At 43.2% G+C, this 13,563-nt stretch overlaps 1 protein-coding gene across 1 annotated transcript in view; it reads left to right on the plus strand.

Moving 5' to 3' along the window:
- The window catches only part of bcl9 (BCL9 transcription coactivator), a 253,735-nt gene that overhangs the window by 218,733 nt on the left and 21,439 nt on the right, over positions 1-13,563 (plus strand). The window contains exon 9 of the mRNA XM_067986473.1: positions 9,624-9,875. Within this exon, the coding sequence (XP_067842574.1) occupies positions 9,624-9,875 (252 nt within the window). The remainder of the gene's footprint in view (positions 1-9,623; positions 9,876-13,563) is intronic.

Raw genomic sequence — 13,563 nt, forward strand, 5'->3', positions numbered from 1 at the left:
TGATGGATGCCTGTGATGCAGACAAGTTCAATGAAATGGAGGAGAGTAAACACTGTGGAGCACACGTGGAGCAATTGGCTATCTGTGGGGAATAAAGTAAATCTCAATGAACAGGCTGTTGTGCATGACTGTATCATTACAGGAAGAGAGGAAAATTAAAATTGTATAATAGATAGAATAGGGGGTGGGGAAGAGTTGGTTTTGCAGATGAAGGTTTACATGTAAAGCAAAATGATAAAATTAACAGAAGCAAAGGAATAAAAAGGTGGGAAAGGAAAGAAGGTAAAAGTAGTTTAAAGGAAAATTACAGGGTTAACAGGGAATGACTCTTCCCCCTTGTAGAGGAATCCAGAACAAGCAGTCATAACCTTAAAATTCAAACTTAAAAATCTAGGAAAAACCTCTTCACACAAAGGGTCGTGAGAATTTGGAAAGCCAGAGTTGCAAAGTATTGAAAAAGAGACTTATTGGGAAGTAAGGATATTAAAGAATATGGAGAAAAGGTGGGGAATTGGGATTTACTAAATGGGGCTACCTGGCTGAGTGGCCCACTTCTGTTGCTATGTGCTTAGATCATCATTTGATCAATCAGATGAAGACAAGTTTGAAATGGAATACATGTTTTACTTTGTATGCAAGATTCTTTGATACTCAGTTGACCAGATTCTACACTGTCCTCCTACAAGTTGAGTCCCACAAAGTGTGGTTAACAATCAATGCCCTGCTAAGTGGTCTGATGCAACGCTCTATTGCTTATCAAATGTTTTGAAGAAAGCCCACCCCTTCTCTGAGAAGCTAAGGTTTGGAAATAAATATGGCCTTGCTAGTGTTACCCACATCCCAAGATCAAATTCTGAATCAAAGAAAAGTTTGGCTAAAAATTGATAAAGAAAGGCTAGCTGTACTTAAAGGAGATAAGTCACCCGGTCCGGATGGGATGCATCCTAGGTTGCTAAGGGAAGTAAGGGTGGAAATTGTGGAGGTACTGGCCATAATCTTCCAAACATCCTTAGATATGGGGGTGCTGCCAGAGGACTGGAGAATTGCAAATGTTACACCCTTGTTCAAAAAGGGTGTAAGGATAAACCCAGCAACTACAGGCCAGTCAGTTTCACCTCGGTGGTGGGGAAACTTTTAGAAATGATGATCCAGGACAGAATTAGCAGTCACTTGGACAAGTGTAGATTGATTAGGGAAAGCTAGCACGGATTTGTTAAAGGCAAATCGTGTTTAACTAACTTGATAGATTTTTTGATGAAGTAACAGAGAAGGTAGATGAAAGCAATGCGGTTGATGTGATGTATATGGACTTTCAAAAGGCATTTGATAAAGTGCCGCATAATAGGCTTGTCATCAAGATTGAAGCCCATGGAATAAAGGGGGCAGTAGCAGCATGGATACAAAATTGGCTAAGTAACAGGAAGCAGAGAGTACTGGCGAACGGTTGTTTTTCGGACTGGAGGGAGGTATACAGTGGTGTTCCCCAGGGATTGGTATCAGGACTGCTGCTTTTCTTGATATATATTAATGACTTGGACTTGGGAGAACAGGACACAATTTCCAAATATGCAGATGACACAAAACTTGGAAGTGTAGTGAACAGTGAGGAGGATAGTGATAGACTTCAAGAGGATATAGACAGGCTGGTGAAATGGACGGACACGTTGAGAATCCCTACGTGGTCAGTTTTCGGTAAAATATTAAGATGCCTACGTGGCAAAGAAGCAGAATGCAAAATGGTTAGAAAGGGTTAATTAGTTAGTAACTGAGATTGATACAAGTGGCCTGGCCCTCCTGCTGGGCCATATGTTTGCTTAGTCAGCAGGCCTGCATTGTCTTATCAATGATAGGTCTTTGATGTGAGTCAAGGACTGGTCTGAATGTCTCCATGTTTATGGCAGATCAATATAGGTAACGAGCTTAGCCAAAGTTGAAAGACATTCCAGGTTGGGAGATAAGGAACAGAAGGAACAGGGAAGAACATTCCAAGTTGGAAAGTGAGGAAGTTATCCCCTTTGATGTCTAACAGCAGCATGATCAGCACATGATTATTTATGATTGGTCGGAAATAATGTAACCTCGCATGGCAACCTATGCCCGGCTTATGATTGGTGTTGACCCTCGTTAAGTATGTTCCAACCCTATTGATTTGTATAAAAACGTGTGGATTTCTGTATGTTTCTTGTTCTTGCTCTGCCAGCATAGAGGGACTCTATCAGGAGTCCAAATCAATGCTGCAGACTAAGAACCCTGCTATTAAAGATGTGTTGGACTTTAAAATGTATTCGACTTCAGTTATTACTGAACCAGACTGAGGGGAAAGAATCCGGATCGTCAACGTGGTAGATGAAGTTTAACGCAGAAAAATGCGAAGTGATATATTTCAGTCGGAAGAATGAGGAGAGGCAATATAAACTAGAGGGCACAATTCTAAAAGGGATTAAGAAAGAGAGAGATCTAGGGGTATATGTGCACAAAATCGTTGAAGGTGGCAGGGCAGGTTGAGAAAGCGGTTAAGAAAGCATACGGGATCCTGGGCTTTATAAATAAAGGCACAGAGTACAAAAGCTAGGAAGTCATGATGAATCTTTATAAAACACTGGTTCAGCCACAGCTGGAGTATTGTGTCCCGTTCTGGGCACCGCACTTTAGGAAAGATGTGAAGGCCTTAGACAGGGTGCATAAGAGATTTATAGAATGATACCAGGGATGAGGGAGGTAAGTTACATGGCTAGACTGGAGAAGCTGGGGTTGTTTTCCTTGGAACAGAGAAGGTTGAGAGGAGATTTGATAGAGGTATTTAAAATCATGAAGGGTCTAGACAGAATAGATAGATAAACTGTTCCCATTGGCGAGGGGTCAAGAACCAGAGGACATAGATTTAAGGTGATTGGCAAAAGAACCAAAGGTGACATGAGGAAAAACTTTTTTACGCACCATGTGGTTATGATCTGGAATGCACTGCCAGGCGGGGTGGTGGAGGCAGATTGAATCGTGGCTTTCAAAAGGTAACTGGGTAAGTACTTGAAAGGAAAAAAAATTGCATGTCTACAGGGCTAGGGCGGGTGAGTTGGACTAGATGGATTGCTCTTGCATAGAGCCGGCATGGACTCATAGGCTGAATGGCCTCCTTCCTGCTGTAACCTTTCTATGATTCTATGATTCTATGAATGGGTAGGATACACTTAAACAAAAGCAAAATACTGCAGATGATGGAAATCTGAAATAAAATCAGAAAATGCTGGAAATACTCAGCAGGTCAGGCAGCATCTGTGCAGAGAGAAACAGAGTTAACATTTCAGGTCAATGACCTTTCATCAGAACTGGAAGAAGTTAGGGGTTTAACAGTATTTAAGCAAGTACAGAACCAGAGAAAGAATGGGGGAGGGGGCAGAGGGGAGGAAAGAACAAAAGGGAAGGTCTATTATAGGGTGGAGGACAGGTGTGATTAAATGACAGAAGGGATGATGGTGCAAGTCAAAAGGGAGTTGTAATTGGACAAGTAAAGAAACAAAAGATGGGTCGAGAGGAGCTGTAAATGGAAACAGCAGAACCATTACCTGCAACTGCTGTCCAAAAAAATGGAAGCAGTGGCTATGATCTGAAGCTATTGAAATCAGTGTTGAGTCTGGAAGGTTGTGAAGTGCCTAATTGAAAGATGAGGTGCTATTCCTCGAGCTTCCATTGAGCTTCATTGGAACAGTATAGGAGGCCGAGGACAGAGAGGTCAGAGTGAGAGTGAGATGTAGAATTCAAATGGCAAGCGACTGGAAGCTCAGGGTCACGCTTGCAGACTGAATGGAGGTGTTCAGTATAGTGATCACCTAATCTGCATTTGGTCTTCCCAATGTGGAGGAGACCACATCATGAGCAGTGAATACAGTGTACTAAATTGAAAGAAGTACAAGTAAATCGCTGTTTCACCTGGCACGAGTGTTTGGGGCCCTGGACAGTGGGGAGGGAGGAGGTGAAAGAGCAGGTATTGCATCTCCTGCGCTTGCGCGGGAAGGTGTCGTGGGAAGGGGAGTGGGTGTTGGGAGTGATGGAAGAATGAACCATGGTGTCGCGAATGGAACAATCCCTGAAAGGGGAGAGGAGGGAAGGTATGTTTGGTGGTGGCATCACTGAAGATGGCAGAAATGGCGGAGGATGATTCCTTGAATATGGAGGCTGGTGGGGTGGAAGGTAAGGGCCCTAACATGGTTCTGGGAGGGAGGGGAAGGGATGAGGATAGAAACGCAGGAAATAGGATTGACACAGTTGAGAATCCTGTCAACAACAGTGGAGGGGAACCCTTGGTTGAGAAAAGAGGAAGCACTGGTGTGGAAGGTGGCATCATCAGAACAGATGTGATGGAGATAGAGAAACTGGGAGAATGGAATAGAATCCTCACAGGAACTGAGGTGGGAGGAAGTGCAATCAATTTAGCTGTGGGAGTCAGTGGGCTTATCGTAGATATTGGTTGAGAGCATATCCCCAGAAATGAAGATAGAGAAGTCGAGGAAGGGAAGTGGAGAGTCGGAGAGCGAGGGAGGGATGGAAATTGGAAGCAAAATTTGTATTTAAAACAGAAACAAAAGAGTTTTTTTTTTCAAAGTTGTAATTACTGCGCCCCAAAAAAACAGATGGTGTTCTTGTTCCTAGTCGTTACAATTGGATTTTGATGTATTTAAAAATTGATGGTGAGATTGCTGCAGCTATACAAAACCCTGGTTAGACCGCACCTGGAGTACTGTGAGCAGTTCTGGGCACCGCACCTTCGGAAGGACATATTGGCCTTGGAGGGAGTGCAGCGTAGGTTTACTAGAATGATACCCGGACTTCAAGGGTTAAGTTACGAGGAGAGATTACACAAACTGGGGTTGTATTCTCTGGAGTTTAGAAGGTTAAGGGGTGATCTGATTGAAGTTTATAAGATATTAAGGGGAACAGATAGGGGATTCTAGGAGTCGGGGGCACAGTCTAAAAATTAGAGCCAGACCTTTCAAGAGTGAGATTAGAAAACATTTCTACACACAAGGGGTGGTAGAAGTTTGGAACTGTCTTCCACAAACGGCAATTGATACTAGCTCAATTGCTAAATTTAAATGTGAGATAGATAGCTTTTTGGCAACCAAAGGTATTAAGGGATATGGGCCAAAGGCAGGTATATGGAGCTAGATCCTAGATCAGCCATGATCTTATCAAATGGCGGAGCAGGCATGAGGGGCTGAATGGCCCACTCCTGTTCCTATGTTCCTATGACCAAAAGGCATAGGAAATGGAGAGTTCACATGAGAAATGGCACAACATCCTTAGGGTGGTTAGACAATCTACACTAGAAGTTGCTGGTTTAGGATTGTCCACCTTTTGTAGATCCTGAGATACTTTTAAACATCGAGAAAACTTCCTCATGTACCGCAAAAATAAACAGTCGGGTAGGTTGTTCTAATATATTATGAATATAATCCAATGTTGTATAGATCACATTCTGCATCGCACTACTGTGAGTTATTGACTGTAAATGTTCAACACTAAAGATGATGGGCCGGATTTTGCTGTGAAAATAACGATGAGGCTAAGGCGTTCACCATTATTTATATGCAAATCGGACAGCAACTTCCTGCGAGCGCACAATGTGAGTTAAATGCGAAAATCCGGAACTTGCTGTCCAAAATGCGCTGCCCGTCCGTAAGCTGCGGCATCTTGCCATCTGACTCCACATTCAAATGCATTGAATGACGTTGTAGATACGGACGAAACTCCCCACAAAAAGTTAGGGCTTTTCCATTCCACTCTATGTAACCCTTTTAACAATGCGGTAAGTCTTAATTACTGCCAAACAACCTCTCTGGCACTGAAAATTAACTTTTACAAGTCTCATTCCTTTAGCTTTTGATTATTGTTGGTGATTTAAAAAAAAAATCACCAACAATAATCAAATCACCAAATTTAAACAATTTTTTTGTACTTTTTCTTTCTGTCTCTTAGCTCTCTCTCCAATTTTTCTTTCCCTCTCTTTATGTCACTTTCTTTCCCTGATTTGACATTGAATTCATTATTCTAATTTATACTTCCTGGTTCGGACTCTGCGCTGCTCATTAACGATTCTTCAATCTGATTGATTGAGGAGATACACAGTTGCTTGCTCTGTTCACACAGGTACCAGGGCACTGTGCTGTTTGGATGTTTGACTGGCAGCAAATTGCAGTGCACACCCCATAGAAAGTCCATGAGCAAGTGCAAGTCCAATGAACGGCTGGTGCCATTCGTTTGCCACTCACAGCAAATCTGACCCATAGGGGGTGATTTTAAAGCCCACGAATGGGTGGGTTGGGGAAGGGTGGGAGTTGAAAATAGTTGTTTTTTGGGTCGCGACCGCAACCCGGCTTTATTTCCAGGTTTAACATTGGCACGTAAAAGTACAAGCTTCCCACTGGGAATGCAAAGTCTGAAAATTTTGCGCTTGCAACCCAAAAAAACAACTATTTTTAACTCCCAGCCGCCCCCAACCCACCCGTTCTTGGGGTTTAAAATCACCCCCATGGTGTTTGCTATGTTTGCTCCTGATAAGAACATAAGAACATAAGAAATAGGAGCAGGAGTAGGCCAATCGGCCCCTCGAGCCTGCTCCGCCATTCAATAAGATCATGGCTGATCTGATCCTAACCTCAAATCTAAAGAACACAAGAAGTAGGAGCAGGACCCGGCCACTCAGCCCCTGGGCCTGCTCCGCAACCACAGGGCCTTGACCGATCCGAACTCAGCTTCATGTCCAATTTCCTGCCTGCTCCCCGTAACCCCTAATTCCCTTTACTTCGAGGAAACTGTCGATTTCAGTTTTAAATTTATTTAATGATGTAGATTCCACAGCTTCCTGGGGCAGCAAATTCCACAGAACTACTACCCTCTGAGTGAAGAAGTTTCTCCTCATCTCAGTTTTGAAAGAGCAGCCCCTTATTCTAAGATTATGGCCCCTAGTTCTAGTTTTTGATGCAGTTAATTTTTTTATATCCCGTGAGTTATGCAGCTCAAGGAGTATATTTTACCAGAAGTACAAAGGGCACATTGACATAAGTGTAACATCCCAGCCAGTATGTGCCCTGTAAAACAGCCAAGTTAAATTTCCTGTAGTTTACCCCAAAAAATTCAACACATACATTTACAGTTTGTGTGTGATGTGAAGATGGAACAAAGACAGTGCAGTCTTTGACTTGCTTTGACAACAACCTTTCGAAGTTCCTACATTCCACAGAAGTGTTAGTGAGGGATCACTTTGGGACCAGTGATCATAATTCCATTAGTTTTAAGATAGCTATGGAGAATGATAGGTCTGGCCCAAAAGTTAAAATTCTAAATTGGGAAAAGGCCAATTTTGATGGTATTAGACAGGAACTTTCAGAAGTTGGTTGGGAGAGTCTGTTGGCAGGCAAAGGGACGTCTGGTAAGTGGGAGGCTTTCAAAAGTGTGTTAACCAGGGTTCAGGGTAAGCACATTTCTTATAAAGTGAAGGGCAAGGCTGGTAGAAGTAGGGAACCTTGGATGACTCGGGAGATTGAGGCCCTAGTCAAAAAGAAGAAGGAGGCATATGACATGCATAGGCAGCTGGGATCAAGTGGATCCGTTGAAGAGTATAGAGATTGCCGGAGTAGAGTTAAGAGAGAAATAAGGAGGGCAAAAAGGGGACATGAGATTGCTTTGGCTGATATGGCAAAGGAGAATCCAAAGAGCTTCTACAAATACATAAAGGGCAAAAGAGTAACTAGGGAGAGAGTAGGGCCTCTTAAGGATCAACAAGGTCATCTATGTGCGGAACCACAAGAGATGGGTGAGATCCTGAATGAATATTTCACATCGGTATTTACGGTTGAGAAAGGCATGGATGTTAGGGAACTTGGGGAAATAAATAGTGATGTCTTGAGGAGTGTATATAACACAGAGAGGGAGGTGCTGGAAGTCTTAACGCGCATCAAGGTAGATAAATCTCCGGGACCTGATGAAATATATCCCAGGACGTTATGGGAGGTTAGGGAGGAAATTGCGGGTCCCCTAGCAGAGATATTTGAATCATCGACAGCTACAGGTGAGGTGCCTGAAGATTGGAGGGTAGCAAATGTTGTGCCTTTGTTTAAGAAGGGCGGCAGGGAAAAGCCTGGGAACTACAGACATCTGTAGTGGGTAAGTTGTTAGAGGGTATTCTGAGGGACAGGATCTACAGGCATTTGGAGAGGCAGGGACTGATTAGGAACAGTCAGCATGGTTTTGTGAGAGGAAAATCATGTCTCACGAATTTGATTGAGTTTTTTGAAGGGGTAACCAAGAAGATAGATGAGGGCTGTGCAGTAGACGTGGTCTACATGGACTTCAGCAAAGCCTTTGACAAGGTACCGCATGGTAGGTTGTTACATAAGGTTAAATCTCACGGGATCCAAGGTGAGGTAGCCAATTGGATACAAAATTGGCTTGAGGACAGAAGACAGAGGGTGGTTGTAGAGGGTTGTTTTTCAAACTGGAGGCCTGTGACCAGCGGTGTGCCTCAGGGATCGGTGCTGGGTCCGCTGTTATTTGTTATTTATATTAATGATTTGGATGAGAATTTAGGAGGCATGGTTAGTAAGTTTGCAGATGACACCAAGATTTGTGGCATTGTGGACAGTGAAGAAGGTTATCTAGGATTGCAACGGGATCTTGATAAATTGAGCCAGTGGGCCGATGAATGGCAGATGGAGTTTATTTTCGATAAATGTGAGGTGATGCATTTTGGTCGATCGAATCGGGCCAGGACCTACACCGTTAATGGTAGGCCGTTGGGGAGAGTTATAGAACAAAGAGATCTAGGAGTACAGGTTCATAGCTCCTTGAAAGTGGAGTCACAGGTGGATAAGGTGGTGAAGAAGGCATTCAGCCTGCTTGGTTTCATTGGTCAGAACATTGAGTTGGGATGTCTTGTTGAAGTTGTACAAGACATTAGTAAGGCCACACTTGGAATACTGTGTACAGTTCTGGTCACCCTATTATAGAAAGGATATTAAACTAGAAAGAGTGCAGAAAATATTTACTAGGATGCTGCCGGGACTTGATGGTTTGACTTATAGGGAGAGGTTGGATAGACTGGGACTTTTTTCCCTGGAGAGTAGGAGGTTAAGGGGTGATCTTATAGAAGTCTATAAAATAATGAGGGGCATAGATAAGGTAGATAGTCAAAATCTTTTCCCAAAGGTAGGGGAGTCTATAACGAGGGGACATAGATTTAAGGTGAGAGGGGAGAGATACAAAAGGGCCCAGAGGGGCAATTTTTTCACTCAAAGGGTGGTGAGTGTCTGGAACGAGCTGCCAGAGGCAGTAGTAGAGGCGGGTACAATTTTGTCTTTTAAAAAGCATTTGGACAGTTACATGGGTAAGATGGGTATAGAGGGATATGGGCCAAGTGCAGGCAATTGGGACTAGCTTAGTGGTATAAACTGGGCGACATGGACATGTTGGGCCGAAGGGCCTGTTTCCATGTTGTAACTTCTATGATTCTATGATTCTATGATTCTATATTCCTAGGTTCCATTACAACCAAATGTGCAGTCTCTGTTTTTGGAAGGTTTCAGTATCACTACAATGCTCATTTTGTATTGTGTTTTTCCCCCCACCCCCAGGTGTTCCAGTTTCGGGGCAGTCGGGTTCTATGAATCTTTCTGGAAGTCTTCCATCCAACAGTCCTTATTCAGTGCTCCTTGAGCCAAGCCTTTCCCAGAATCCCTTATCCATCATGATGTCACGTATGTCAAAGTTTGCAATGCCTAGTTCCACACCACTATACCATGACGCAATCAAGACAGTTGCCAGCTCAGACGATGACTCACCACCTGTACGGTCACCAAACCTTCAATCCATAAATCATGTGCCAGGTGAATATTCAGCGATCCTCTTAGTATTAGCTACACTAACAAGTTGATTAGGACAGTAGCATTTTCCTGAGAGATGCTTTCAATGGAGGTTTGGTTATTTTTTGATGTCTATTGCTTGGAACAGTTAGGTCTGCGCCCTTGGAAATGTTTTGTAAAGAATGCTGCCCTTTAGGGATGGAAGACACAAAACTTGGAAGGGTAGTAAACAGTGAGGAGGAGAGTGACAGACTTCAAGAGGATATAGACAGGCTGGTGGCATGGACGGACACGTGGCAGATAAAATTTAACGCAGAAAATTACAATGTGATACATTTCGGTAGGAAGAACGAGGAGATGCAATATAAACTAGAGGGCACAACTCTAAAAGGGGTACAGGAAAAGAGAGATCTGGGGGTATATGTGCACAAATCGTTGAAGGTGTCAGGGCAGGTTGGGAAAGCGGTTAAAAATGCATACGGGTTCCTGGGCTTTATAAATGGAGGCATAGAGTACGGAAGTATGGAAGTCATGATGAACTTTTATAAAACACTGGTTCGGCCACAACTGGAGTATTGTGTCCAGTTCTGGGCACCGCACTTCAGGAAAGATGTGAAGGCCTTAGAGAGGGTGCAGAAGAGATTTACTAGAATGATTCCAGGGATGAGGGAATTTAGTTACGTGGATAGACTGGAGAAACTAGGGTTGTTCTCCTTGGAACAGACAGTTGCGAGGAGATTTGATACAGGTATTCAAAATCATGAAGGGTCCAGTCAGAGTAGATGGAGAGAAACTGTTCCCATTGGCGGAAGGGTCAAGAACCAGAGGACATAGATTTGAGGGGATTGGCAAAAGAACCAAAGGTGACATGAGGAAAAACTTTGTTACACAGAGAGTGATTAGGATCTGGAATGCACTGCCCGAGAGGATGGTAGAGGCAGACTCAATCATGACCTTCAAAAGGGAACTGGATAAGTACTTGAAAGGAAAAAATTAGCAAGGCTACGGGGAAAGGGTGGGGGCATGGGACTAGCTGGATTGCTCTTACATAGAGCAGGTCCGGACTCGATAGACTGAGTGGCCTCCTTCCATGCTGTAACCTTTCTATGATTCTAAGAAGATGTTGAAGCAGTGGCTGAGATGATGTGGAAGAGGTCATGAAAAATGATTAAATTCCAAATTTATAGGTCTACTGGAGCTTCCCTTGGTGTACATAAGTGTGAACTATTGCAGGTCACAAGCCCAACCTACTTTCCCTCAGGAAATGAGTTAAATTATAATCCAATTCACTGGTTTCCTATGGACTGGTAATTATGTACGGCTCTGCTGCCAGTGTTCGCCTTGCTAGACGTGAACGCAGGTTGGAGATGGGGCTAAACCACTGCAGCCTTGACTCATACTCGCTGCTGGCAAGGCTTCGCACTAGCAGCAAAGTATCGCAAAATTACCCAAAGTAAGTCAAATTCCGTTTTTATTATATGAGATTCCAGGATTTTAACTTATGTGATGGTGTTCTGTGATGTCATCCATTTTCCTGTGAAGACTATAAGCCTTGGTTTATATAACTAGTGTCTGACTTGATCATGTAATTGTGACCATGCAACCACAGTGTGAAGGTGCCAAAGTTTGACCCGCCATTACATGCCACTTCCATCACAGATAATTTATACAGTTGACATTTAAAGAACCTCGGCATTTGGTTTAGATAAAAAAGCACTTTCTCAATATGTTCTTTTAGTATCGAAGCCTGGAATAAAAATGTCAACGAACAAACGTTAGCAATTTATATTAAGAACATAAGAACATAAGAAATTGGAGCAGGATTAGGCCAATCGGCCCCTCGAGCCTGCTCCGCCATTCAATAAGATAATGGCTGATCTGATCCTAACCTCAAATCTAAACTCATGTCCAATTTCCTGCCCGGTCCCCGCAACCGCTAATTCCCTTTACTTCTAGGAAACTGTCTTTTCCTTTTTAAAATTTATTTAATGATGTCGCTTCCACAGCTTCCTGGGGCAGCAAATTCCACAGACCTACTACCCTCTGAGTGAAGAAGTTTCTCCTCATCTCAGTTTTGAAAGAGCAGCCCCTTATTCTAAGATTATGCCCCCTCGTTCTAGTTTCACCCATCCTTGGGAACATCTTTACCGCATCCACCCGATCAAGCCCCTTCACAATCCTATATATTTCAATAAGATCGCCTCTCATTCTTCTGAACTCCAATGAGTAGAGTCCCAATCTACTCAACCTCTCCTCATATGTCTGCCCCCTCATCCCCGGGATTAACCGAGTGAACCTTCTTGAACTGCCTCCAGAGCAAGTATGTCTTTTCTTAAGTATGGAGACCAAAACTGTATGCAGTATTCCAGATGCGGTCTCACCAATACCTTATATAACTGCAGCAATACCTCCCTGTTTTTATATTCTATCCCCCTAGCAATAAAAGCCAACATTCCGTTGGCCTTCTTGATCACCTGCTGCACCTGCATACTAACCTTTTGATTTTCTCGCACGAGGACCCCCAGATCCCTTTGTACTGCAGTACTTTCCAGTTTCTCACCATTAAGGTAATAACTTGCTCTCTGATTTTTCCTGCCAAAGTGCATAACCTCACATTTTCCAATGTTGTATTGCATCTGCCAAATCTCCGCCCACTCACCCAGCCTGTCTATATCCCCTTGTAGGTTTTTTATGTCCTCCTCACACTCTACTTCCCCTCCCATCTTTGTATCATCTGCAAACTTTGATATGTTACACTCGGTCCCCTCCTCCAAACCGTTAATATAGATTGTAAAGAGTTGGGGACCCAGCACCGACCCCTGCGGAACACCACTGGCTACTGGTTGCCAGTCCGAGAATGAACCATTTATCCCAACTCTCTGCTTCCTGTTAGATAACCGATCCTCCACCCATGCCAGAATATTACCACCAATCCAGTGATTCTTTATCTTGAGCAATAATCTTTTATGTGGCACCTTGTCGAATGCCTTCTGGAAGTCTAAATACACTATGTCCACTGGTTCCCCTTTATCCACCCTGTACGTTATGTCCTCAAGCAAATTTGTCAGACATGACTCCCCCTTCGTAAAGCCATGCTGACTTTGTCCTATTAAATTATGTTTATCCAAATGTTCTGCTACTGTCTCCTTAATAATAAACTCCAAAATTTTACCCACCACAGATGTTAGGCTAACTGGTCTATAATTTCCAGCCTTCTGCTTACGACCCTTTTTCAATAAGGGTGTTACATTAGCAGTTTTCCAATCTGCCGCGACCTTTGCCGAGTCCAGAGAATTTTGGAAAATTATTACCAAAGCATCCACAATCCCTACTGCCACTTCCCTCAAGACCCCAGGATGTAAGCCATCAGGTCCAGGGGATTTATCCGCCTTGAGTCCCATTAATTTACTGAGTACCAATTCCTTAGTGATTTTAATCGTATTTAGCTCCTCCCCCCCTAGAGCCCCCTGTTTGTCCAGTGTTGGGATATTCTTAGTGTCCTCTACCGTAAAGACTGAAACAAAATATTTATTCAGCATTTTTGCCATCTCCATGTTTCCCACCATTAATTTCCCGGTCTCATCCTCTAAAGGACCTACGTTTGCCTTAGCCACCCTTTTTCTCTTTATATAACTGTAGAAACTCTTGCTATCTGCTTTTATATTTTTTGCTAATTTATTTTCATAATCTATCTTCCCTTTCTTAATCAATC

The sequence above is a fragment of the Heptranchias perlo genome, chromosome 6, assembly GCF_035084215.1.
Source record: "Heptranchias perlo isolate sHepPer1 chromosome 6, sHepPer1.hap1, whole genome shotgun sequence".
NCBI classification, from domain to species: domain Eukaryota; kingdom Metazoa; phylum Chordata; class Chondrichthyes; order Hexanchiformes; family Hexanchidae; genus Heptranchias; species Heptranchias perlo.